Source organism: Molothrus aeneus, chromosome 6 (assembly GCF_037042795.1).
Source record: "Molothrus aeneus isolate 106 chromosome 6, BPBGC_Maene_1.0, whole genome shotgun sequence".
Taxonomy (NCBI): domain Eukaryota; kingdom Metazoa; phylum Chordata; class Aves; order Passeriformes; family Icteridae; genus Molothrus; species Molothrus aeneus.
The window spans coordinates 9,388,503-9,415,076 of record NC_089651.1 but is presented as its reverse complement, the minus strand read 5'-3'; the positions used below and the strand labels follow the sequence as shown (position 1 = coordinate 9,415,076).

General features: G+C 53.8%; 1 protein-coding gene and 1 long non-coding RNA gene across 4 annotated transcripts in view; one reads left to right on the top strand and one right to left on the bottom strand.

The window, feature by feature from the left end:
• RMDN3 (regulator of microtubule dynamics 3) overlaps window positions 1–18,393 on the top strand; it is a 29,367-nt gene extending 10,974 nt beyond the window's left edge. For 2 of the 3 annotated variants that reach the window (XM_066551902.1, XM_066551900.1), the window contains exons 7-12: window positions 6,713–6,788; window positions 7,545–7,622; window positions 8,825–8,923; window positions 10,154–10,207; window positions 11,167–11,247; window positions 11,793–13,058. In XM_066551902.1, coding sequence (XP_066407999.1) covers window positions 6,713–6,788; window positions 7,545–7,622; window positions 8,825–8,923; window positions 10,154–10,207; window positions 11,167–11,247; window positions 11,793–11,846 — 442 coding nt within the window. In that variant the 3' untranslated portion in view covers window positions 11,847–13,058. Of the gene's footprint in view, window positions 1–6,712; window positions 6,789–7,544; window positions 7,623–8,824; window positions 8,924–10,153; window positions 10,208–11,166; window positions 11,248–11,792; window positions 13,059–14,376; window positions 14,445–17,246 lie in introns of those variants that run through there. The other variant, XR_010783793.1, reaches the window with a different exon arrangement.
• Window positions 18,394–23,119: 4,726 nt separating this feature from the next.
• LOC136557943 (uncharacterized) lies at window positions 23,120–26,489 on the bottom strand. Its single transcript, XR_010783818.1, has 3 exons — window positions 26,392–26,489; window positions 24,531–24,647; window positions 23,120–23,684 (listed from the first exon to the last, which is right to left on the bottom strand). It is a non-coding gene; the product is annotated as an uncharacterized lncRNA (long non-coding RNA).
• Between the last annotated feature and the right edge of the window lie 85 nt (window positions 26,490–26,574).

Here is a 26,574-nt window from a genome sequence, read left to right as displayed (position 1 = left end):
TTGCTTTTAAGAAGCATAGGAAAAGGACCTGGAGGTTTTTGTGAGCTGAGCTGCAGTTAAAAAAAAATAAAATACAACCCCCCCCACAAACTTTGCTGTTACTTGCACTGTGCCACACTGGTGGTGTTTTTCCATAAAAAGCCATTTTTAACAGCTTTGCTTACTTGGTGTAAGGAATGACTTGACAGACAGTAGGTTTGGTTGTGATGGTAGGAATAAATTTGGGGCATCTTACAGCAACTTAATTATGAATTTCTCTCTGAAGAGTTCTGGAGGAGAAGCTCCCAAGTGGAGGTGCTTTTGAGGCAAGAGGGAATGTGTTTGACTCCATCAGCCAGGCCTGGGAGTGCGGGCTTGGTGCTCTGCCAAATTCCCTATTTTCCACTTAATTCTGGAGGAAGGAGATCCATCACTCTCAGCAGACAGGCTTTTAGAGTCTCCTGGAAGTGTTTTCTGGCACTGCTGGCTCTGCTCTGATCCCCCTGCAGGGCCCTTGGTTTGGACATGAAGGGACACAGCAGCATGTGGCTCTTTTTTATTTAAACAGAGGTATTTTATGTATTTGTTCCATGATAAAAGAAGAGATGATCTGCACTTCAGCCAGGCAGTTGTGACCAATATTTCTGCACAGGAGAGGGGGAAGGACCTTGCTACCCTTCAGCAGCCTGGGTGCTGTGCTTCCAGCTCGTGTGGGGCATTTTTACATGTCCTTTATAAAAATTACTCCAAAAGAGAGCTTGAGGAGTGGCACAGGGATTTGGAGATAAGGGAACTGTTTCTGTTTCTTTTCTGTTACTCTGGTGAATTCCTCAGTGAATGGTGTTTGTCAGCAGTTGCACCAAAGGATTGACAGCACTTTAATTAGAATAAAAGAGATTTTTTTCTTCTTCTTCTTTAATGGAAATTATTGGGAAAAGAGGTTGCTGGGTGTCTTTGCCAAACAAGATCTGTGCTCTTGCAATGAGTAAATTTGCTTGAAGGATTGTTTTGAACTACTGGCATCTGAATGAGTGCCTTTATCATCTTAAACTGTATTTCATCTTTTGCTAATGAATTACTGCTCTCAATTAAAGCTTTGATTGGAAGGAGGAATTTGGGAGCAGGAAAATCTCCAGCAGATCATGGTGCTGGGCTCTTGTCTGCTGGCTTAACATCTTTAAATGAATGGGGTTTAGTTGCCAGGGTGAATCTTAACATTTGTATTTTACAAAGCCAAGTTCTACTCCAGTGTCCAAATATTGACAGTTTTTGCCTTGGAATTCCAAGTCTGGGACAATTCTTGGTCCCTCAGACCCCTTTCCCAAACAGGGATAAGGCTCCTTTCTGCACAGCTACATCTTGCTTCTAATTCTCCAGGGCAGCTGGAGGAAGGAAGCAGCAGAGCAGCATGTGGGAGGTGTGGGATTTCTTGGGAGTGAATATCTAACTCCCTTTATCAGCACACAAATTACTATTTTCTGCCACGAGTAGAACAGGAAATTATTCCCTTCCCAGCTCTGAAGTGGTCACAAGCTGGCTTAATTGCAGTCTTTCTTTATGCTAATTGAATTTACCCTGGGGAGAAAAAGCAGCAGAGGTTTTAAAAGCTTTTTTTGGGTTGGATTTGATGCCCAGCTCTTGGGGGAAGCGATCAGAGAACATTGTTCACATTTATTTAAATTACAGTTTTGTTCTGTCATAGTTCTCTCTAGTGACTAATTTCCTTGCTGAAGAATCCTTTATTATCTTCTGTCACAGGGGAATAATTTATTATCTCTCACCACCCATCTTATCTTTCCAATATTCTTCTCTCTCTTCCTTGTAGTTTTTCAGACAGAAGTGGAGGGATTCAGTGCAGGGCACAAGCTGGGAGAGTGGCATGGCTTTGTGCTGGTGTCATGGTCCTTTGCATTCTTTCTTCTACACACACCAGCACATACCACCACCGTTTTCTCTTTCCCACTGCATCCCAAATGGCCACTTTAATGGAAATATTCCCAGTTATTTTGCTGCCTCCCCACACAGGCTGTGTGAAGCCTGATGGTGCAGGAATTCCTGGGCTGAGTTTTTTCTCTGTGTTTATCATTTCATGTTGATTTTCTGTTTTATCAGTTGCCTCTTGAAAGTTTGTGGATTCCTTCACATGAAATTGTGCTGGCTTTTGGTGCTGATTCATTGTGTTTTTGTGCTTGTTATTTCCTCCTGCTGCCCACATCACTCCCAGTTTTTTGAGGCACTGAGGAAGACAAGAAGTACTTTGCCTACAATTACCATTGCAAGGAAAGATTTCTCCCCTCAGTGCCTCGTTGTTGTTCAGTCGTCACTGACATTTTAAAGAAACAAAGAAAGAAAATAACTGGGGAAGGGAAGGATTTCTGCTGGGAAGCTGTACTGCTGGCTACAGCTCCTTTTGGGCTTGGAAGGATTTGACAGCAGGAGGAAAAGTGGTTTCTCAGGAGTGCCAGGGAGAGCAGTAAGTGTGTGGGGCTGTGTCTGGCCTGGCTTTGGGACCTGCCCAAGCACAAAGGAGAGGCTTTGATGGCTCTGCTCTGGCCATGGAGTGTGGGACAAAGCTCTGCTTGTGGCTGGTGCTGTTGGAAGCTGGCCGGTGCCAAGGGAGCCATCTCCGGGCACAGTGGAGCAGGAATTTGGTCAGGGCTGCACAGACAAGCCAGCCCTGTGCAGAGGGGCTGATCCAGCCCATGCTGCCCTTGGGATGTTCCCTTGGGAAATGTGTTGGGCATTAAATGCATTTAGTGCCTTAAGAGTAGATCTGTGTGTGGGAAGTGAGGGATTCACAGGGAATGACCTCAGAGCCTCTCTGCTCCTGACTTAAAATGACCTCGTTCTTACCTTGGATTTGGACACCAGAGCCCTTCTCTGCTTTGACTGTCAAAGATCCCTGAGCAGGTGGAGCTTTTGTCCATTTAAAGTGATTTCAGCTCTTGAGTGGGACAGAGCAAGTTCCCAAGTCTGTTCTTGCTTTTAGGGATGGATGGATGGATGGATGGATGGATGGATGGATGGATGGATGGATGGATGGATGGATGGATGGATGGATGGATGGATGGATGGATGGATGGATGGATGGATGGATGGATGGATGGATGGATGGATGGATCAGTGGTTGCACAGACCTTTCAGAAATGAATTGAGAAACAACTATGTCCTTTTAGAATTCCCACCCCATTCCCTGTGGGTATTTGCAGCACAACTGTAAGCACGGGGCAGCAGCTTTAGGGATCAGGAAAGGAGAGCGAGCTGTGGATTTGCCTTGGCTTCCATTCCTCTTGCTTAAAGTAATACTGGAAGTGCAACCAGAGGGATTTCAGAGAAACCTGAGGAAAATGGTGCAGGTGCTGTGTCAGGAGCTGCAGTTTGAGTAGGACATCTTGCCCTGGAAATGAAGCACTGCCTGCTGAAAGCCCTCGCTGTGGGAGGAATCATAAGCTCCAGGCCCCTTGGGGTTATCCTGTGTGTTATGGAGAATTGGGATTGGCTTGGATGAGTCTCCAGAATGTGCCCTTTCTTCTGGAGAGTCTGGCAGTGTGGTGGAACATCCTGATCACCAGCCCTTTTCAGTTCTGTGGGTACATCTGGCTGTCCGTGGGCAGATCCTGGATTTTTGAAAAGTCACAGCATTCCGGATATGCCTGGGGGATGGCTTTCATTTCACACCTGGCACTGCTTCAGGATTTCACTCCTGCTGCATCACTGCCCAGATCTGGCCAGTTCTGAGCCAGACTCTGGGTTTATGGGCTGAGCATTTTCTGTTCTGCAGGCAGATTAAACAGGGAATTTGCTGTTAGTGTGATATGGAGCAGGAGCAACTGTAGGAATAGGTGTTAGGAGATAGTTCAGAATGTAGTGGAGGGAAAATAACATGGAATTAGAGCTGTCTGAATGCAGCCCCCTGACTTGTCTGCCCTGGAAGGTGAATTCAGAAATGTGAACATTCAGAATCCAGGAGCTCTCCCATATGGATGTTTGTGGGCTGTAAGGAGGGGGAGCATGAACCTCCCTCACTTTTTCCTTCCATCTTGTCTCCCCTGGGAAGAACCAAAGCTTTTTTTCCCCAACTCTTCAGGATCAGCTGGTCATTAATTTCAGGTGGAGTCACTGGGAATTCTGCTGTCTCTCCCAGAGCACTAATTCCCACATAAATTCTTATTTCAATTTTTGGTTGCTGCAGTCTAAATACCTGCCTGCCAATTCCCTGTCCCCTTACTCAAGTGCAGGGACTCACATATATCTACCCAGTGCACAGGAAGGTAAAAAACTGGGAATGCTCACAAAATATTGGGAAAACTGTCTTGGAGGTGGTTAAAAGAGCTTAGAGGTGTGTTTGGGCTAGCAGAGCCCCCTGACTGTGGAGGGGGGCTGGAGGCTCTGTGTTCCATGGCAGGGTGCTGCTTCCAGGGAAGTCAGAGTGCAGAACCCAAAAAGTCCTTAAATCCTGGGGATTTAAGCTGGAAGATCAGGCTCTCTCAGCTGGGGGTTCCTGCTTGCACAGAGTTTATTTTCTAATAAATGGGGAAATCCTGAGCTGAGATTCCTGGTGTGTCAGCAGCTTAGTGAGGAGTCTGGCTACTAATTAATCAAGGGATATCCTGAGGAAAGCTCTGGATGGATCTGAGCAGTAATGCATAGGGCACCCAGTGGTTATAGGGGATGAAAATCCCCATCATCATTATTTTTATTCTTTCCTGGTGCTGCTGCTCAGCCCCCCTGCACCTCCACAGCGCTCTGATGATGCTCAGCCCGAGGCATCCCATGGAATGAGCTGGAATCAATGACTCCATCCTGCCAAGCTGAGCAAGCAGGGGAGAGAACAGCAGAAAGCACAGCCTAAAATCCCAGAAGTGCAGAGTTGTGGGTGTGAAAATCCCCCACAGTCCAGTGGCCCTGAACCTGGGATCAGCAAAGCTGGGTTGGGAACAGTCATCTTTCCTGGGAATACAGTGAAAATCAGATCAGGTGTCTCTTCACATACATATTTCTTAGTTTATTTCATGGCACCAAAATAGGACTGAAATTTAATTTACTGCTGCTTTTATGGCTTCTTCATCAACATTTCACCAGGCTGTTAAAAAAACCCTGGAATTTTTATTTGTCATGAGACAACTGTGTGATTTATTGTCTAGGAATATTATATCTCATGATCTTAGAAAATAAGCTTTTTATTGGCTTGTATTTCTCAACCCCTGTCATGTTGTGGTTAGGGATGTGTAGTCCAGGCTGGGAAACAAATTGGAGAAGATCCTAGAAACACTTACTCCATCATCTGCACACAACAGAGTGGAGCTGTGGAGCCCCAGCAGCAGGAAAAGATTTTTGTCCCATAACCCACTGATCCTGGTAATCCTTTCCATTACTGTGAAAAATAAGAATTTTAGAGCTTATCTAGAGCTTTTCCACAAGAAAGTTAACAAATTAAGGGAAGAGATTTAAGGCAAAATGTTAAATTGTTCAGGAATCGTGACTTTGTGCTGTAAGTTACACACCGGAGATGGAGCAGTGAGGTGTGAGGGGATTTGTGGGATTTTGTGACTCTGAGGAAAGTGTAATTGGAGATTTAAAGGTCTCCTGACAGATTCCTGCACATCTGCTGTGGTTAATCATCCCAAAGGATCCTTTGGGATATCGCTATCTGTGGCAGCACTGGGGTGTGGGTGTAGGAAGGGGGATTTTTATTTGCATCTTTCTGCTTTTCAGCTTTATTTTTTGCAAGAATGAGCAATGTTATTGATTTGTCTCTCTGTTCCACTTGATATTTTTTGAACCAAACTCAGAGAAGGGATGGAAATGTCCTCCACTCCCAGAGCCCAGCAGGATAGGAGAGGCCAAACTTCCATCTGCAAGTTCTGTCCCACTTGAGAGCTCTCTGAGCTGCTGTTGTTTCTTGGGAAGTGATGCAGGGAGGGAGGTTTTGAACCACTGTGATGCAGGGAGGTGAGGTGGGAGGGTGCAAATCCACAGGGAATTAATTTTGAATTTCACAGCTCGTGCAACGACTGCTTTTGCTGGGGCCTTGCTTCTCAGGCTCACAACTCAAGGTCTCTCACTGGACAAAACTAAATGGCTTTGCACTCCCAACACTGAGCATGTGTCATTCTGTTTCCCAGCTGCAGGATGTGGGTAGGTTTTCCAAGTGTTTCCCTGGAAGCAGAGCCCTGTGTGCTGCAGCTGGGCTATGTGTAAGGGGGTTGCTGTGCCCTGTAGTTCATTCATTGGAGCTGCTCTTAGTCTGCCTCTTGCTGCAGTAACTTCACTCTGCCCTGCTCTGGGTCCTGGCACAGCTTTCCCTGCTCAGAGAAGCAATTCCAGGTGTGGAAGTGTGCTGCTCCTGGTTTTTAGCCGTCAGAGCAGTGAGTTTGTGTCTGGCTGCCTCATCCTTCCAGCTCCTTCCTTCCTGAGTGCTACATTTTTGCTGCTTATGTCTCTTCCCTGTCAGGGATGTGCTGGATTCCTTGTTTTCCCCACTTAGGTGTGAAGCTTTAATACACTTCACAGAATCTTGGGATGGTTTGGGTTGAAAGGAACCTTAAATCTCTTCCCATTCCACCCCTACCATGGGCAGGGACACCTTCCGTTATCAAAGGCTGCTCCAAGCTCTGTCCAGCCTGGCTTTGAGCACTTGTAGATCTCCCTTCTGCAGCCATGGACAGCAGGGAGATGTGGATTCAGTGTGGATTCTGTCCCAGCTTGTTCATGCAGGTGTCTCCCCATGCAGGTTTGCCATCCTTTGTGGGCAGGTGTCGGAGCAGGAGAGCATTTCCAAGCGCATCCAGGCTGGATATGTTTTCAAGGTGAGTGGCCAGGAGGTGCTGGGTTTGGTGTGAGTATCAAACAACACTCATTTCTGCAGCTGGAAATTGGGAACATTGGCTCCAGTTCTTCTGAGGGAAGCAGTAGATTTCAGAGGTGCCAGGGATGAGGAGGCTGATTCCAGCCATGCCTTTTGGGAGTGACTCTGCAGTTTTAGACACTATAATTACCAGAAAAAAAAAGAAATCTTGTAAATGAATTTAGGTAAAGGATGAGACTTAGAGCTTAAAATATGGAATTATTATGTGGTGACAACACACAGCACCAGCTTGTCTGCAGTTTGTGCCTGTGAGCAACCTGCACCCTCCCAGGGAGCAGTTACTGCTCAAAAAGGATTTCTTTCATTTGCTTCAGATTCCCTGTTGTTTATTCCTAGTATTATTACTAGGAATGATCTATAATGCCTTGTGGATGTTCCAGGGGAAAAGGACATGGAACAGGCCACAGGTTATTGTTTCCCCATCGGCCTTTGGCATGATCAGTGAGGTTATGGCAGAGCTCTGGAGCAGGAATAAAATGCAGGGCAGCTTCTTTGTATGTGTGTGTGTGTGCAGAAATTCCTGTCCCTGAGGCTGGAGAAATGCTGCTTTTCCTTGCTCACTGAATCCAGTCTAATTTTACTGTTTGTGGCACTTAAATTGTGGATTCCTTCCTTTCCTCTTTCTTCACCTGCTCTGGTGGGTATTTTACTTGCTTTTGACAAAGATGTGACATGTGCTGCTGCTGCTTTCCCACAGGAACACATTGATAAAGCCATTGCCCTGAAGCCACAGGACCCACAGCTCTACTATCTGCTGGGAAGGTGGTGTTACCAGGTAAGAGAGTTTATTCTCACCCCCTGGGCAGCCTCTGAAGGGTTCAGAGCTCCAGCTTGGGTTTTTAGTCACTGCTGGTGGCATGGGAGGGGAAATGGCAAAGGGTGGGTTAGGAAAAGCTTGAGCTGCAAACTCCTTTCCTGTTCCCAGTGCTTTGCTTGATAAAAACAACCTTCCTTCCATCCTCTGTGGATGTGGTCAAGGCCATCTGAGGAGCTTCTGCTCGCATTGTGTTGGTGTGTGATGTGTTGCATGTGTCCCCCTGCCCCTGCCACACACAGAATTGGAGGCACTGGCAGCAAGTGCCAGCTACTTTGCTTCCTGACAGGGAAAAGCTTGGAGGCAAATGTCAAGCTCTCAATCAGATTTAGAGCCTAAGAAAGGGAATAAAAGTCTGCAGTGACTGTTGCTGTTCCATTTGTGCCATTGGAAAGCACTTTGTTGGGAGTGGAGCCACAGTGCAGGGTTTGTAGCTGGGATAATTGACAGTGGGAATTACAGAGCAGCCCTGAGCTGAACTGCTGGGAGCTCCTGGCTCTTTTCCTGGAAAAAGATCCTTCCTTCATGCTCAGCTTGGAGCTGCTGAAGCTGTGGAATAAAAGCACGGGTGGAGAAGTATGGTAGTGCTTCATCTAGTCTGCATTGTTGGAATTATACAGGATTAAACAGGGTATTGTCAGAGGGAGCTGGTGGATTCCCCATCCCTGCAGGTGTTCAGGGAATGCCTGGAGGTGGCATTCAGTGCTCTGGGCTGGGTGACAAGGTGGGGATTGTCACAAATTGGCCTCCATGGGCTGGGAGGGTTTTTCCAACCTAAATGATCCCATGATTATCTGGTGGGAAGGCTTCAGCCTGCCTCTCCCAAGGAATCACAGGGTGGAGGGGAGCAGGTTCCTGTGGAAGGTTTAGGCTGGGAGAAGGGAGAGTACAGGTGGGGACTGGTGTGGCTGCAGTGTGGCAGGTTGGGATTTGGGGCCATCCATGTCCCAGATGTGTGGAACTGCAAAAACTGACCTGGGATGAGGGAAAGCAAATTGGGTTAAATTCTGTGGCCAGACTTGGATACTCCATGGGAATATTCCCAAACTGCCAAGGGGTTTGGCTTCCTCCCTGCTGCAGGAGCAGCTCCCAGGGACTGGGCAGGCCCTTGTTCCTGTGCTGGTGTTGGATGGATGGGCCAGGTTGTCCTTTTGCCTGTGCAGGTTGCCCACCTGGGCTGGCTGGAGAAGAGGACGGTGTCGGCGCTGTTCGAGGCTCCCCTGACAGCCACAGTGCAGGACGCACTGCAGAACTTCCTGAGGGTAAGGAAAGGTGGGAATGGGCCTGGGAGGGGCAGCACTGACTGCACAGCTCACAGCATCAGTGCCCTGCACAGCTCACAGCATCACTGCCCTGCACAGCTCACAGCATCACTGCCCTGCACAGCTCACAGCTCACAGCATCACTGCCCTGCACAGCTCACAGGAACAGCATCACTGCCCTGCACAGCTCACAGGAACAGCATCACTGCCCTGCACAGCTCACAGCATCACTGCCCTGCACAGCTCACAGGAACAGCATCACTGCCCTGCACAGCTCACAGCATCACTGCCCTGCACAGCTCACAGCATCACTGCCCTGCACAGCTCACAGCATCACTGCCCTGCACAGCTCACAGCTCATAGCATCACTGCCCTGCACAGCTCACAGTATCACTGCCCTGCACAGCTCACAGGAACAGCATCACTGCCCTGCACAGCTCACAGGAACAGCATCACTGCCCTGCACAGCTCACAGCTCACAGCATCACTGCCCTGCACAGCTCACAGCTCACAGCATCACTGCCCTGCACAGCTCACAGGAACAGCATCACTGCCCTGCACAGCTCACAGCTCATAGCATCACTGCCCTGCACAGCTCACAGCATCACTGCCCTGCACAGCTCACAGCATCACTGCCCTGCACAGCTCACAGCTCACAGCATCACTGCCCTGCACAGCTCACAGGAACAGCATCACTGCCCTGCACAGCTCACAGCATCACTGCCCTGCACAGCTCACAGGGATGGCACTGGGCTGCTTGGATCCCTCCTGGTCCTTCCCCACGGCCTGGGACCTGGGTGGAAGGAAAGCTGATGAGAAGTGTCCATTCCAGCATAGCCACAGAAGAATGGCATGTTGAAGGTGTCAGAATTGCAGCCCAAAGTGCTGAGAATTGCTTTAGGGGGTTGGTTTTCCTTTCTAAGGCTGCACAGCGATTCCTTGCTCAGTACTGGATACATCTGGGCTGTACTTCCAGGATCTGGGAGCTGGCAGCTCCTCCCTCAGAATATTTTACTTAAAGCCTGGCTGACTTTTGCATTTCAGACTTTTCCAGACAACTGCTTGAAGGTTTCAGGGGCATAGTGCTTTATGTATTTATTAGGATTCTCCTTCCTGCCATCTATTTTTTTTCCTTTAAAAGCTGCAGGAAGCCTGATGTAAGAATTAACTGTGTCCTTGCATATCCTAATGTCTGCTCTTCCCTGTCACACCCTGCCTCTGTTCCTGTAGGTCGAGGAGCTGAGCCCAGGGTTTTCCAAAGCAGGAAGAGTTTACATTGCCAAGGTAACCACTCACTTCTTGTTTGTTCAGAGGGTAAGAAATACTTGTATTAAAAATCACCTTTGGCTGTAAAGTGCTGACCAGGTAGAAAATACTCCAAGCAGGAGAAGAATTTTATAGGATGATAATATTTCCTTTTATCCTTTAAATCTTTTTAGGCCAAATCACCTTGTACAGAGGCTTTAAAATTCAGGGGTTTTGCCTTTGAGTCAGCCAGTGGAGCATCCCTGGTTTTTAACAGATGAAATTCTTTATAAAGCAGGAATGGTGACTTGGCAGCTGTGGGCTGGAGATTTAATCCTTCCCCACCATGACTTCTGTGGTGATAAAGCCAGAGAATCATGGGGAGAAGTAAAGGATAAAGGATTTCTCTTTCCCTGTCCAGCATAGGAGTCTTGAGCCCTCTTGCTGAGGGGTTTTTAGCACCCACTTCCTTTTCCTGGATGAATTTCATGGTCTCCAAACACCCCCAAGACTCTCTGGGCACCCAAAATCTTCCTGTTCCCAGAGGGATCACTGTGCCTCGGCTGCTGGTCACATGGAGAATATTTCATGCCTATTTTGGGACCCGAGACTCCTGTAGATAATATTTATTACATTTTCAACAGGCTGGGGAACGATGTGCTCCCAGGAGAGAGGTTTTGTGGAGAAAATGGTGTGAGGAAGAGGGGAAAAAGCAACTGAAAATCAAAGTAGAGTTTGAAAAGAGTGAAAACCACAGGGGCACCTTAAAATGGCCAAACAAAACCCAATCTCCTTCCTCAAAAAGAAGGAGAGTCAAATATATTTAGTATTCCAAGATCTGGTGGTGCTTCTGAGGCGTGGTGGCTGAGGGATACTGCAGGAGATGCCAGTGCAAAGGGTGAAGAGGCAGAAACAGCTCTTTGTAGCAGTTGCCCAGTTCCATTTGCTGTCTGTTTTCTCCCATTTAACCCCTCTCCCGTGGCCATTTCCCTTCCCAGTGCTACAGGGACCTCGGGAACGCCTCGGCGGCGGTGCTGTGGATGGACCTCGCTGCGGAGCTGCCAGGGTACACCAAAGAGGTAAAATTGGATTCTGCACCTCTGCTGCACCCTGGGACATCCCAGCTGGGTCCCTGGAGCCACAGGGAGGGACAACAAGTTGGATGGGAGGGATGGAGCACCTTTGCCATGAGAGAATGGGGCTGAGAAGTTTGTGGTGCCCTAATTGTGGCCTTCCAGTGACAGGAAAGAGGGAGAGACAATTTACAAGGGTCTGGAATGACAGGAAAAGGGGGAATGGCCTCAAACTGAAAGCAGTTATGCTTGGATCAGGTATTAGGAGGAAATCCTTCCCTGTGAGGGTGCTGAGGCCCTGGCACAGGCTGCCCAGAGAAGCTGTGGCTTCCCCATCCCTGGAAGTGTCCAAGGCTTGGAGCAACCTGGGCTATGGAAGATGTCCCTGCCCAGGAACTGGATGGGCTTTAAGGTCCTTTTCAACCCAAGCTATTCCAGGACTCCACAATATGCTTAAAAGCTGGTTTGGAGGAAAAGAAGGGAAAAAATGGTGTTTTGTATTTGTTTTAATCAAGCTGTACATTTATGAATTTCCCTCTTGCCATTTCCAGGATGCAGAAAGCGAGAAGGAACTTGAGGAGATGCGCTCAGTCTGTAAGGAATAATTTTGGAAAAACTCATCCCACTGCAGAGACAGTAAAATTCCAAATGGATTTCATCATCCTGACAATTTCAAGTACACTTCATGGATAAGCAACAAGAGCTTACAGGAAAATACCCAGCAGCACATCCAGGAAAACATCTTGGCATTAATGGGATAAAATAGTGATTGATTTTCCTTTGCAGAGAACTGCATGTGTTTGATTTTAGGATCCCTAAAAATGTTACATTCCTGAAAAAAAGGGGGGAACGTTTATAGGTAGAGTTTGTGATATAAAAACATTTGTGGTTATTTATATGTGTGTATATATATATATATATATATGGCAGATATACGTGAGATGGTTTGTGATATAAATATGTATTATATATTTTTATATGTGTGTGTATAAATATATATATATATTTATTTATATATATTATATATATGTACGCACATATATCTTTTATATCACACTCTCTACCTGTCAGAAATCCTTGCTGGTGAGCTCCCAATTCATTCCTGAGGAAAACTTGAGCCAAATTTTTTTCCAGTTTATTTGTATTGTCTTTTCCATACTAATTAATGGAATCAGTTATAATAACTGTTTAATTGGTTTTGGGGAGATCAATTTCCAAGTGGGACCAAGAAACTTTTCTGCACAATCCAGACTGGATTTTAAGAGATTCATTAGTCAAAGAAGTGAGGAAAAGAATTTTAAACTTCAGGATTTTCTCCCAGTGATGTTTCTGTCTTCACTTCGTTCACACAAGGCTGAAAACTTCTGTCCCTCCAAACTGTGCTGCTGTGGCTTAAATGGAATGACTGAGTTTGGGAAGTAGTTCTTGATCAGTGAACTGCCCACAGGGGTGGGAATATCCCTGTGGCAAGGATGATGTTTCGCTGTGATGATCTTCTGCCACTGACCAGATGAATTCTCTTTGAATTAATTATCTCCTGGATTAACGAGGCGACGCCGAGGAGGTGAAGCCAAGACTGACATTCCTCCTGCAGCTCCTGGGGACCAAACAGCAACAGGGAATTGTGCTGGATGCTGACACGGATGGGGAAGGAAAACCTGTTGTGGAATTCCCCACATATGTATCAAGGCTTTGTTGGTATCCCTTAAAACTCCAATGGCAGCTACTGAACACTAATTCCTGAATGTCTGTTTCATGCTGGGGTGGTTGTGAAGGGTAAAGTGAGGAGCGTGTGAGTAAAACATTCCTTAAATCACCTTTTTTTCCCTTGCACTGTGGTGGGTTTGTTACTTCCTGAAAATAACACTGAAGGGGAGAAGTGCAGCACATCTCCAGCATTCAAACTTCTGGATTACAGGTCTGGATGCTGCAGGGCTGGGGGGCAGGCACTGGCCAAAGCACAGATGGGGAGCTTTGGGAGGACCTGGATGGAGGGATGGGCCTGTGCTCGTGCCAGTGCAGTTGTGGCCTTTGTCACCTTGTGGGGAATGTGGTGGCAGCCCCGGGAGCAGCTGGGAGCTGGGGCAGGGCCTGGCACTGATCCAGGGCAGGGCAGTGCTTCCTTGGGGGGGTTGGCCCCCACGCTGAGCTCAGGCAGGATCAGGCTCACAGATGCTGCATTTTGTGCCCCCTGAGAGTTTCTGTGCCCCCTGGGGATTTCCTGCCGGGATGGGGCAGCGCAGGAGCAGAATTGAACCTGCAGCTCCCGTGGCCATTGCTGGCCTTTGTCTCTCTGCTGTGCCATCAGACCGTGGCAATTTGCTGCTGCCACTGCCACCCCCTGGGGCTGTGTCCTCCTGGCAGCCCTTCCCAGCCCCAACAGGAGCTCCAGTGCTGCCTCTGTGCCTGTTGGCAGTGTTTGCTGGCAATGTGCCTCACCCCTGGCAGGATCCTTTTGTTCCAGAGCAGGCAGACTCCAGAGCTTTTGGGCTTCTCAGCTGCAGGGCTGGATTGCAGAAGTCCCTGCAAAGAAGAATAACCATGAGGTTTGTCCAAGTGGTGCTTTCAGAGCCCACCTGACAGTCTGTGCTTTGTGCTGGAGGCTGTTGTGCATTGGCACTGCAGGGAATGAATGTCCCCTTCCCAGCTCAGCCCAGCAGATCCCAAAGGCTCTTACAGGAATATTTATCCTTCACTTCCCTGTGTGATAACTTAATCTCCACCTGCCGTGGGCCATTCCTTGAGTTCTCCTGGAGAAAACCTCACAGCAGAGGAGTTTGCAAAGAGCCCAGAGCTGTGTTTGGAGCAGAGAGAGCTGAGAGCTGTGTCTGCCTGTGCTGCCCCAGCCTGGCAACATCCCCATGGAACAGCCTGGGCAGATGGGATTAGATGGAGCAAAATCCCTTCATGCAAGAGGTTTTCTCCTGTGCAATCAGGCACGGGGCAGGCAGTGAACTTTGGAAATCAGCTGATTTCCCCAGAAAGCATCACTCCCAGCAGCATGAATGACAGGACCTGTGCCCACTGCTCAGGAGTCACCCAGCCAGAATCAAGGGCAAAGCTTGGTTTGGGTCTGAGAACTTGAAATAACTTGGAAAGAGAAGAAATGACCTTTTTCTTCTTCCTTTCCTTCAGATGCTGGAATTGCCTCTGTGGATGTGCACTGAGCTCTCGCTGCAGGGAACTGCCAGGCCTTAATGGTGGTGAGCTCATGTTCTTCTCACTGGGGAATTGGAAATAATTATTAATTAGTAATTGCAGAAACGTTTTCTGAAACCTTTCCCCTTTGCTGGTAGATCTTCTCTTTGTGGCTTTGAATTTACAGAATTCCCTGCTGTCCTTTGCCCTGCCTGAATTCCTTGCAGCTCCTAACTGGGAAAACCTGGGATAACTCAGAGGGGACAGAGGTGACATTTTTAGCTGAAAACCTGGGGCAGCTGGGAGGGGACACAAGAACTGTTTGTGCAGGAAAATGTGAGGGGATGTCAAGGGGAGCCAGGTGGCATTTTGAGGGAAAAGCTGAGGTGATGTTCAGGGGAGAGAATGCAAATTTCAGAGTAGAAAAGAGCTAATCAATATTGTACAGGAAGGAAAAGTTTGGGGGTATAACTCGATGTAATCTGTAGGGGACAGAATGAAGATATTGGAGTAAAAATGAGGTACTCAGTAGTAGACAAGGAAAATTTTGGAGGCAAAGCTTGACAAAATCTCAAGAGTAGGGAATGAACATATTGAGGGAAAAATGAGGTGATGAGTACTGAGCATACAGTTGGGAAAATTCGGGGGTAAATCTGAGATAATCTCTAGGGGAGAGCATGAACATACTGAGGTAACATGAGGGAATCAGTTGTGGGCAGATGGGGAAATTTCAGGGTAAAAATTATATGGAATAATCTGTAAAGTGAACATTTTGAAGTAAAAACTAGGTACACATGGAAAATTTTGGGGGTAAATCTTGACAAAAGCTACATGATAGGAAGTAGTAAATAATGTTGAAGGAAAAATGAGGGAATCAGTAGTGGACAGGTAGGGGAATTTTGGGGGGAAAAACTTGAAATAATCTAAAGGTTGAAAATTAATCTTTTCAGGCAAAAATGAAGTAATAAGTTATGGACAGGTAAGGAAAATTTTGGGAGTAAAACCTGAGTAAATCTCAAGGGAGAGAGTGAACACTGACATAAACTGAGGCAGTCACTGGGGGTAGGCAAGAAAATTTTGGGGGTAAAACTTGGGAAGATCTGTAGGGCAGAGAATGAACATCTTGAGGCAGAAATTATCAGAAGTCAACATTAGGTAGAATTTGGGGGGCAAACCCTGAGGTAATTATGTAGGAACAATAAGTGGTTTTGGGAAAAAATCTGACATAATTTGCAGGGCACAGAATGAACATTTTGGGGATAAGAGACATAACCTGTGTGGTTTTGGTTTTAAAATCTAGTTGGTAAATAGGGGACAAACTGGACATTTTGTAATAAAACCTGAGTTAATCTGTAGAGGAAACAATGGATATTTTGAGGTGAAAAGGAGGTAAATCAGTACTGGGCAGGTAGGGAAAATTGAGGGCTAAAATGTGAGATTATCTCTAGGAGAGAGCAGGAACATCCTGAGGTAAACTGAGGGAATTGCTGTGGACAGGTGAGTAAATCTGGGGATAAAACTTGAGGGAATCTCCATGGTAGAAAATTAATATTTTAAGGTAAAAATGAGGTACTCAGTGGTAGAGAGGTAGGGAAAATTTTGGGGTAAAATCTGAGATGATCTGTAGCAGAGAGGATGCACTTGATGGGGTAAACTGAGGTAACCGGTTATGGACAGGTAGGGAAATTATTGGGAGGGAAAACTGAAAGCAGCTGTAGGGTAAAGAATGAAAATACTGAGGTGGAAGTGAGGAAATAGGGAGTGGACAGGTAGGGAAAATAATGGGAATAAAGCTTGTGGTAATCCCCAAATTAGAGAAGGAATGCTTTCTTGTAAAGAGTGAGGAAATCAGAAGGGGACAGACAGGGAAGATTTGGGGGAGAAATCTCAGGTAATCCCAAGGTGAGGGAAGGACTGTTTTGAGGTAACCTCTGGACTCCCTGGGTCCTCCTCCTTCCCTGCAGCAGCTGGTAGGGAAGGGAGAAGAGGCCTCAGGCTGGAGAGGGGCAGGAGAAAGGCCCTGTGGGCAGAGGGAACCCCCTGGTGTCACCAGGGCACCCATGGGGAACAGAAAGGACACTCTGGGAGCACATGGAGGCGATTGGATCGTCCCTTGGGGGGATGCTGGCATTTAGATTATTCCATCCATTTGGCTGCTGAAATTTCCCAGCCCAGGGGCTTTGGCTGGCAGGGCAGCACAAAGATTGTTCCCTGTGTGGTGCCCAGATTTGGGGTTCATCTTTGCAGTTTAGATGAATTAGAGCTATGGCCCTGAATTCTCTGCTGGAATAACCTCTCAGTGCCTCATGCAGCATGGATATCCATGGATATCCTCATGCAGCATGGATATTCCCACACAGAGCTGCCTATTTGACACCTGCTGTGCCAGGAACCAGCAGAGGCTCTGAAGAAGCTCAGTGGGATCAGGACAAGCACAGGTTGATATTCCATAGCATTTGCTATTTTTAACCCTTGGCTATTTATTCATCCCCCAGCCCCACCCATGTTCCCGGGGGCACTTGCAGAGTTCCCTGGAATTCCGTGGGCTCCACCCCTGGGCTCGGCTCCAGCTGATGCTCTCAGCGGCGAGGGCGGGGCCGGACGCGCTCCCGGCCCTGCTGAGGCAGCCCCTGTGCCCAGGGGAGGGCATCTCTCCCTGCAGGAGCTGAGCTCATTCCAGAGCCTCGGCACGGCCTCCGGGAGCTCTTTTCCCTGAGGAAAGGGATGCACATCCCTGCCTGCAGGGTACCTGCACTGTGACCCACCTGTGCCAGCTTCCCAGCACTTCTGCAGTCCCAGCTGGCTCCCGAAAAACTCCAAACTTCATCCAAACAAAACTCCATCTAACTCTAACCTTTTGTTTTAAGGCATCTCCGAGGGCCTTGCTTGGGATTGAATTGCTGCGAGGGGAATTCCCTTGGCTTTAAGGCTGCTGCTGGAGGATGGCCCCAGGGTGGAAGGGAAGGGGCTGGAGTGGCCGGGACACACCCGGTGGCTGTGTGGGAGCTCCAGGAGGTGGCACCGGGAATTGCTGTCTGAGCTCCTCTGCAAAGCCAGCGTGCAGCACTCCCAGGCAATGGCAGCTGTTCCTTGGGCTGGTTTTGGGATGTCAGGGGGCTCTGTCCGGGCTGCAGCATCTCCGGGGCCCCGTTCAGAGCAGCCCCTGGCTCAGGAGCCGCAGGCAGGCCTTGATCCGTGCCCATGCCAGCGCTGCCCGCGCATCCCAGCGCCCGCCCCGGGTGTGCCTGGCACGCTGCCTGCACGGGCAGGACACTGAGGCACAGCTCCTGCCCTGCAGGCACCGAGGGCAGGAGGGGCTGGTTCCCCCTGGGCTCGGCCTCCTCCTGCCCCGCGTTCCCGGCCAGCCGGGACATACGGAGGGAGCAGCGAGGAACATTCCTGGCAGGGAGCAGGAGTCCCCGAGGGCTCCGTGCAGCTCCGGGCCGGAGAAGCAGCGCCGGGCTCAGCCCCCGCCATGAGTTTGGGCTGTGAGCACTCACCTACAGGAAAGGCCCCTCTGCAGGCGGGACCAGCCCTGACACTCTCCAGAAGAGCTTCGGCCTTGGAGCAAGGGAACCCTCAGGACTTGCTCGTTTCCCCCTGGAAAGGGACATGGCATCAACACCTTTACAGCTATTTAGGAAATGCTGGAAAAGGCAGGAAATCAGGATTATACAAATAGTTTCATGCTGTCACACAACTGTTCACCTGTGTTGTTCCATGGTCAGGTGCTGGCTATGGAGCTCTGCCCTACAGACGTTCCAGGGGCTGGTGTGTAAAGCAGCATTGGCAAAGGAATTGCTCTGCTGGCATTTGGCATTCCTGTCCCAGGCAGGGCATTGCCATTACCTGAGACTGGCTTGGTTGGAGCAGGGTGCCGAAAATGCCCAGGTTGTGGGTTCAATCCCCAGCTGCGCCCTTCACATAAGGGTTCAGCCTGATGCTCCTGGTGTGTCCCTTCCCACTCAGGATATCTGCTGACCTGGAAATAAAGAATAAACAGTTTTCACTGGCTTTTTGAACCCAGAGGTTTTTTGTATTAGAGAGTACAACCCATAGGGAAAGTGGGGGAAAGGAGGGAGAGCATCAGGTCTCACCTGGCAGATACCAGGTGAGCGGCCCGAGCAGAACCGAGCCCGGGCAGGGCCCCGTGCCCGCACTCGGCACAGTCGGTGCAGGAGCAGCAGCGCCGGGCTCGGCCCCAGCGTCCGGCCCGGAGCAGCTCCTCCGGCCCGCGGCGATGCAGCCCCGCTCGTTCCGCGGGGACGCGGCGGGCAGGAGCCCCGGGGGTGCGGGCACGGGGTCCGGGTCCCGCTCTGCGCGCGGCGGCCTTGGGGGTACCGGGGCTGAGGGGGCTCCGCATCCCCGCGGGGGCCGGGCCGGGAGCGCGCCCCGGGGGCCGCCGTGCTCGCAGCCCCGCTCCGTGTCCGCCAGGGGGCGCCCCGCAGGGCGACGGCGCTGAGGCAGCGGCGGGGCCTGAGGGCTCCCGGGGCCGGCACGGGCGATCCCCGCGCCCCGGCCGCTTCCAGCCGCGATCCAGCGCCTGCTCCGGGAATGCGCCGCTCTCTTGCCGGGCCCGGCACCGGCACCGGCAGAGCCCCGGCTCCCCACGGCAGCAGCGGGACCTGCCCGGAGCCGTAGCGGGAGCAGCCCTGGTCCAAGCGGGAGCGGCAGCGCCGGGCTCGGTCCGTGCCCATCCCGGAGCAGCTCTTTCTGCCCGCGGCGATCCCGATCCCGATCCCAGCCCCAATCCCGCCTCGGTTCTGCGGCCCCGCGAGGGAGAAGCGGCTCAGCCCGGGACCCCCAGCAGACACCGGCAGAACCCGGACCCGAATCCCCAGGCCCGGATCCTGTTCCCGGCCCCACCTCAGCGCCTCAAGCCCCGCGCAGCAGCGGGAGCAGCCCCCGGTCCGGGGCTCCGCACAGCGCTCCAGCGACGGCCCCGCCGCATCCCGGGATGAGCATCCATCGCACAAAGCGGAACGGGCGCGGATCCGCCGGGATTTACGGGCGCGGGCGGGGCGGGGCGGGGCCGGCTCAGGTGTGAGGGGCGGGGCCGGCTCAGGTGTGAGGGGCGGGGCCGGCTCAGGTGCGCGGGGCCCCAGCGCGGCTGCGCGGGGCGGGGCCGAGAGGATTTAAGCCCCGGGAATCGCCGCTGGCGCCATTTGCCCCCTCGGCGCTTGGAGGGGAAGGTTCTGTCCGCGCTGGCTCCATATCTTTTTATTTGTTTCTTTTCTTTTACGCTTTTTTTACCTGTTTTTCGCAATACCTCCCCTCTCTCTCCCTCCCTTCCTCCCCTCCCCCACCCCCTACACCCTCCCCCCCCCTACCCCCCCCCTCCCTCTCCCCCCTAGCCCTCCCCTCCCTCCCCCCCAAACCGCTCCTTCCCGGGCCGGTCCCCCCTACCCTTCCTATGCCCCCACACACCCCAGCCCTACTCTACCTTTTCTTCCTCCACGCTTCCTTCTCTCCTTAGCCCAGTTCCCACCTGCCCCCAATTCCTCCTTCCTCTCCTTCCTTCACCTTTTCTCCTTCTCCACCTCCCCCTGTTTTCCTTCTTCACCTTAACCCCCCTCACCTGTGCTCCATCCTCGTTCTCCATCCTCTGCCCGTCCTGCCCCCGCCACCCCACCTGCCCCTGCCCCCCTCCCTGCCCCCCTGCACATCCGGACCCCCCCGAGCCGCCCTCCATCCTTGATCCACCCCGACCACCCCTCTGTCCCCCTGTTCCCATCCTCTGTCCCCCCCTCCGTCTTTCCCCCGCAGCCGCGGGGCTCGGGGCGCCGCAGAATAAAGCCCAGAGGGCCGGAGCGGCGCCCCCGCTGTCCCTGGAGCCCCCACACGGGGCCGGAGCCGCTGGGCGGGTCCCCCCATTGCAGTGCAAAGCACGGCCCGACACCGCCGGGGTTCCGGCTGTCCCTACATCACACTGGGGGTCCCCGGGGCGGGGGGGTTGGGGGGGGTCAGGGAGGGCCCCCTCCTCCGGAGGGTGTCCCTGGGAGGGGGGAGGGGGGGAGGGGGGGTGGGGGGTAGGGCCCCCTCCGGAGGAGGGGGTCCCTGGGAGGGGGGCGGGGCGGGCCCCCTCCGGAGGAGGGGGTCCGGGGGAGGGGGCGGGGCCTGGAGGGGGAATTCCCCCCTCCGGCCCCGCCCCCTCCTCCGGGCCGTCTCCTCCGGACGGGGCTCGGCCCGGCCCCCTCCCCGGGACCCCCCTCCTCCGGACAGGGGCCCCGGGGGGAGGGAGGGGGCGGGTGGGGTGGGTAGAAGGGGAGGGGCCGTTTGTCTGTCCGGTGATGTCTTTGTGCGTTCACGCTGCAGAGTGACGTGACCCCCTCTGCTTCCCCCCCACCCCACCCGCCCCCTCCCTCCCCCCGGGGCCCCTGTCCGGAGGAGGGGGTCCCGGGGAGGGGGCCGCGCCGAGCCCCGTCCGGAGGAGACGGCCCGGAGGAGGGGGCGGGGCCGGAGGGGGGAATTCCCCCTCCAGGCCCCGCCCCCTCCCCCGGACCCCCTCCTCCGGAGGGGGCCCGCCCCGCCCCCCTCCCAGGGACCCCCTCCTCCGGAGGGGGCCCTACCCCCCAACCCCCCTCCCCCCCCAACCCCCCTCCCCCCCAGGACCCCCTCCTGAGGAGGGGGCCCTCCCTGACCCCCCCCCCCCAAACCCCCGCCCCGGGGACCCCCAGTGTGATGTAGGGACAGCCGGAACCCCGGCGGTGTCGGGCCGTGCTTTGCACTGCAATGGGGGGACCCGCCCAGCGGCTCCGGCCCCGTGTGGGGGCTCCAGGGACAGCGGGGGCGCCGCTCCGGCCCTCTGGGCTTTATTCTGCGGCGCCCCGGGACCCGCGGCTGCGGGGGAAAGACGGAGGGGGGGGACAGAGGACGGGAACAGGGGGACAGAGGATGGGAACAGGGGGACAGAGGACGGGAGTAGGGGGACAGAGGAGGGGAATAGGGGGACAGAGGAGGGGAATAGGGAGGGATGAGGTGGGGAACGGAGAGGGGTTGGGGAGAAGAGGGGGGGGAAGGGAAAGGCCGGGTGGGGGGAGAGATGATGGACAGAGGAGGGGTACAGGGGGAAGAGAGGGGGGTGGGGCTGGGGAGAGGGGTGAAAGGAACGGGGGGTCGGGGATGTGCAGGGGAACAGCGAGAGAGTGCAGGGGAGGCTGGGGAGCGGGGAGAGGGGAGGGGAGGCTGGAAGGGAGAGGAGGGATGGGGGGAGGGAGAAAGAAACTGGAGGGATAGAAAAGAGGAGGTAAGTGGGGGAAAGAAAGAGGAGGATAAGGGCAGGAGAAAGAGGGGGAAGAAAAAGGGAAATCGCCGCCGGGAGAGCCCAGTGCGGCAGCAGCCTCACCGCGCTCCGGGTGAGCAAATGGTGCCGGCAGAGATTTCCGGGGATTAAATCACCTCGGCCCCGCCCCGCGCAGCCGCGCTGGGGCCTCGCACACCTGAGCCGGGCCCGCCCTGCACACCTGAACCGGGCCCGGCCCCGCCCGGAACCGCCCGGCACCGCCCCTGATCCTGGGACCGCCCCTGAGCCCCGGCACCGCCCCAGAGCCCCGGCACCGCCCCAGAGCCCCGGCACCGCCCCTGAGCCTGGGACCGCCCCTGAGCCCCGGCACCGCCCCAGAGCCCCGGCACCGCCCCAGAGCCCCGGCACCGCCCCTGAGCCCCGGCACCGCCCGGGACCGCCCCTGAGCCCCGGCACCGCCCCTGAGCCCCGGCACCGCCCGGGACCGCCCCTGAGCCCCGGCACCGCCCCAGAGCCCCGGCACCGTCCCTGAGCCCCGGCACCGCACCTGAGCCCCGGGGCCCCGCCCTGCCCGGGATGGCGGCGGGAGCGTCGCTGCCGGACCCGCCCCTCTCACCTGGGCCGGGCCGGGGCTGCGAGCGCACCGGGACCGGGGCCACGGCTCCGGGTCCCGCCGGTGTCTCTGGGGGTCCGGGCGGTGCCGCCTCTCCCCCGCCGGGCGGGCTGCGGGTCCCGGCCCCGCAGCACTGAGGGGGCTTGGGGCCGGCTCCGGCTCCGGCAGGAGCCGCTCCGGGACGGGCGCTGGGGCCGGGCCCGGGCAGCCCCCGGGATGCCGCGCTCAGCCCGACGCGCCGGGCCGGGCTCCGCGCTGAGCCCCGAGCCCCTCCCGGCTGCTGCCCGCGCTGAGCCCCGAACGCGGCCCCGGGGCTCCGCCGCCAGCCCCGCCCGCGGCGCTCGGCCGCTGCTCCGGAGCTCTGCCGCGGCCGGGGGAGCCCGGCTTTGGGCCGTGCCCGAGGCACGGCTCGGAGCCCAGAGACACGGACTGGCCCTGGCCGAAAGAGCCGCCTGGAGCACCGAAACGCGGCGTTTGGCCTTTCACTCAAGCCCCCGAAAATGCAGCACTTGAATCTCTCTTGGTGAAGCCCAAACACTGACCTACCCCGGTTTCAAGACCTCGCAAACACAGGCCACGGTCTCTGCTTCACGCCTCTAAAATGCAGAACTTGGTCTCTCTGAGATCCCAAATGCTGTCTGAGGCACCTTGGTTTCAAGCCCCCCAAACCAGTCCTTAGTGTCTCTTTCTGTACTTGGCCAAATGAGCCCAGTTTTGAGCCCCCAAATCGCAGTGCTGGGTGTCTCTCTGTGAGCCCCAAAACTGCTCCAGTCCACAGCGTTTGGAGCCCCCAGAAACGCCCCGGGCCATGGGCGGGACCCAGCTGGGCCCCAGCAGCAGCTCCCTGACCCCCAGTGGGATGGGGAAGAGACCAGAGACAAAAATCCAGCTCGGAACAGTTTAATAATGGAAACCAGTCAAATACAATAATTTAATATTAATGACAACACACAATAACAGTGAGAGCAACAAGAGCAGTGAGAACGATAATGAACAGGAGAGAGAGAAAAGCCCCTCCACACCCTCCTTTAACATTTTAAATCCAAAATGTAATCCAGAGCACCACAAACTCCCAGTGTGGGGGATTTCCATATTCCTGTTATTTTCTCTGTGTCCATCCTGGGGATTTGAGGCACTTGTTGCTCCTCTGGGCAAGGGAAAGGCTCCTGTGCTATTCCCAAAAACAGAACCCCTGGAATTAGTGCCCTGGGAGCCCAGTCTGCTCCTTCCAGTGGCTGGGGGTCACCCAGAGGGTCTTTACCAGCATAAAGTGAAAATGACATCCTGGTCCAGTGCATTTCCAGCAGGATTGGGCACTCCTGGCCATGGTGACCAGTCCATGGAAGTTGGACCGGTGACAATCCAGGGGGATTTGAAGTTGGATTCTTGCAGATTTCATTGTGCAGAAGCTCCAATTCTTTTTGGCACCTCTTGTTAAATGTTTTCCTGCTGGAAGAGGTCAATTAGTCTGTTGAATGGCCAGATTGCCAAAGGCAGTTGGGAAAACCAAGCAGCATTCCCTGCACATCTCCATCACTTCCACGTCCACCTGCAGGGAGTGGCTGAAGGACAGGAGCCAGCCCAGGACAGGCTCAGAGATGAGGCTTCCAGCCCAAACCATTCCAGGATGATTCCACCATCTCTCCCTGCATTAATTTTGTATTGTTTCCTCTCAAATTTAAATTCCCAAATTTAGGTGATTTATTAAATGAACCATTTCAAAATTATTCAGATATCTAAGAGGGAGCATCCAACACACAAGAATCATTCTTTCATCCATCAAATCATTTTTAAATTGGAAGCTTATTCCCTCATCTCTGTCCTTGTTTAGCTTTCCTGCAAATCCTTATGGTCCCACAGTTTCTCAGAGACATCAGCTGGGATTACTGGAAGGTTTGCTCTGCTGGAGAGCCAAGGGGAATTTACAGCATTTGTTCCTCTCCATCTTTGTCCCCTAATCAGGTTTCCCCCAGAATGGTGTTATGGGAGAAATTTGGAATTACTAGAAATGGATCAGCTTCACAGTTTTCCCCCTCTGTTTTTCAACTATTTCAAAATTCTTGGAATTACTCTCAAATATGCCCAGGAAAATTCCTGTGAAAGGATCAATCAGAGGAAAATCATAATATAGATTCTCTATTGTAAATACATAATTCTCTCTCTATATATAAAATATATAATATACAATATATATTATATCATATATTATCTAATTGTCATAAATATATATTTCTCTATCATAAATAGAGAAAACTGCCTCAGCAGCAGCTGGAATGATCCCATTGCTGCTCTTACCTGGTCTCCAGGTGCTCCTGTCAGAGCTCCCAACAGCCACTGCCATTCCTAAACAGGAGCCATGGAAGACGTTCCCGCTGTCCATGAGGGCGAGGAGGCACTTTGGGATGTTCTTGGCTGTGCAATCAGACAAGAGAGTGTCAATGATCTCGCGCTCCCTTCCAAGCCAAAGCAGCCCCTGATTCCATGGCATGATCAGCACCTCTCCCACTTCCATTCCAGAAACATCCTCCCACTCACCCAGGACTTTCCTTTTTTTGCTCCACATCAGGGATGTGCTGCTGAGTGCCCCGGGCATGGGATGCCTCAGCGTTCCCTGGGACGCCTCAGCATTCCCTGTGGTGCCTCAACATTCCCTGGGACAGACACCTCAGCACTCCCTGGGATGCCCCAGCACTCCCGGGGTGCCCCACCATTCCCGGAGGTGCCCAGCATTCCCAGGGATGCCCAGCATTCCCGGGATGCCCCACCATTCCCGGGGTGCCCCAGCTTTCCCTGGGATGCCCCAGCATTCCCGGGGTGCCCCAGCATTCCCAGGGATGCCCAGCATTCCCGGGATGCCCCACCATTCCCGGGGTGCCCCAGCATTCCCAAGGATGCCCCAGCATTCCCAGGGGTGCCCCAGCACTCCCAGGGATGCCCCAGCATTCCCAGGGGTGCCCCAGCACTCCCAGGGATGCCCCACCATTCCCGGGGTGCCCCACCATTCCCAAGGATGCCCCAGCACTCCCAGGGATGCCCCAGCATTCCCAAGGATGCCCCAGCATTCCCAGGGGTGCCCCAGCATTCCCAGGGGTGCCCAGCATTCCCAAGGATGCCCCAGCACTCCCGGGGTGCCCCAGCATTCCCGGGGGTGCCGCTCCAGCCGCTCCCGCGCCGTCCCGGGCTGCAGTGCCGGGCGCTCGCCACGGGGCGGCAGCACCGGGCGCTCCCAGCCCGGCCGGTGCCGCTGTCCCGGGGCGGCCGCGCCTCTGGCCCGCCCTGACCCGGCGGGGCCGCGAACACCGCGGGCAAAACCCCCCGATCCCCTTGAATCCACCCTCCAAGGATCGCAGCATCTCCTGAGCCAAAAGGGCCCCCGGGGAGCATCGAGTCCAAATCCTGGCCCCGCACAGGACCCCAAGAATTCCCCGCTGTGCCCGGGAGCCTTGTCCAGCTTTGTCCGGCTCCTCCCCCAAGACCCTGAGAACACAGCGGGGCTGGGAGAAGGATGACGGTGGGGGAGTTTTGTTTATATCTCGCTATACGATCGTTCTATAGCTCCGTTACGTATCGTTATCGGTAACCCTACAATCACTATGTCCCTTGTATCTCGCTATACATCCTTACACGTCGCTTTCAGGGCGGCGGCTCCAGTGACCGACGGAAGCCCCGCCTGATCCCCCGCTCAGACCAGGTTTCCTCCCCGGCTCCAGCCCTGGATTCCCGCGGCAGTCTCGGCTGTCTCGTTCCATAAAGCAAATTATTCACAGCAGCACACAGCCAGCCCGAGCTGGTCCCTCCGCAGAGCACCGACCACCCCTTCCTTACCCCAAACTGTGCGTTCTGTCCCCTGCACATTAACTCAGATTCTACCCCAAAATGTTCATTTTGGCCCCTACAGAATCCGCCCCGCAGCGACGCCCCGGGCCCCGCTCGGCCGAGGCAGCTCCGGTGTCCCCTGCCCGCAGCTCCCGCTGCTGCCGCCTTCCCGCTCCGGGTCCCGGGACGGGACAGCGATCCCTGCGCCGGGACACCCATCACTGCACCGGTACATCCATCACTGCACCGGTACATCCATCACTGCACCGGGACACCGATACCTGTGCCGGGACATCGATCCCCCGTTCCCCGCTCGGGGCTGTCCCCGTTCCCCACTCACCTCCGAGCCCGGCGCCGCCGCCCCCGGTGCCCCGGCCTGGCCCCGCCGCTCCCCGGGCTCCGCCATTGCCGCTCCCGGCTCCGCGCCTGCGCTCCCGGGGCTGCGGCGTTTCCTTCCGGGAGCAGCCCCGGCCTTGGCCCCGGATAGAGAAATATGTTTGTATTTTCAAAGCCTCTAGCTCCG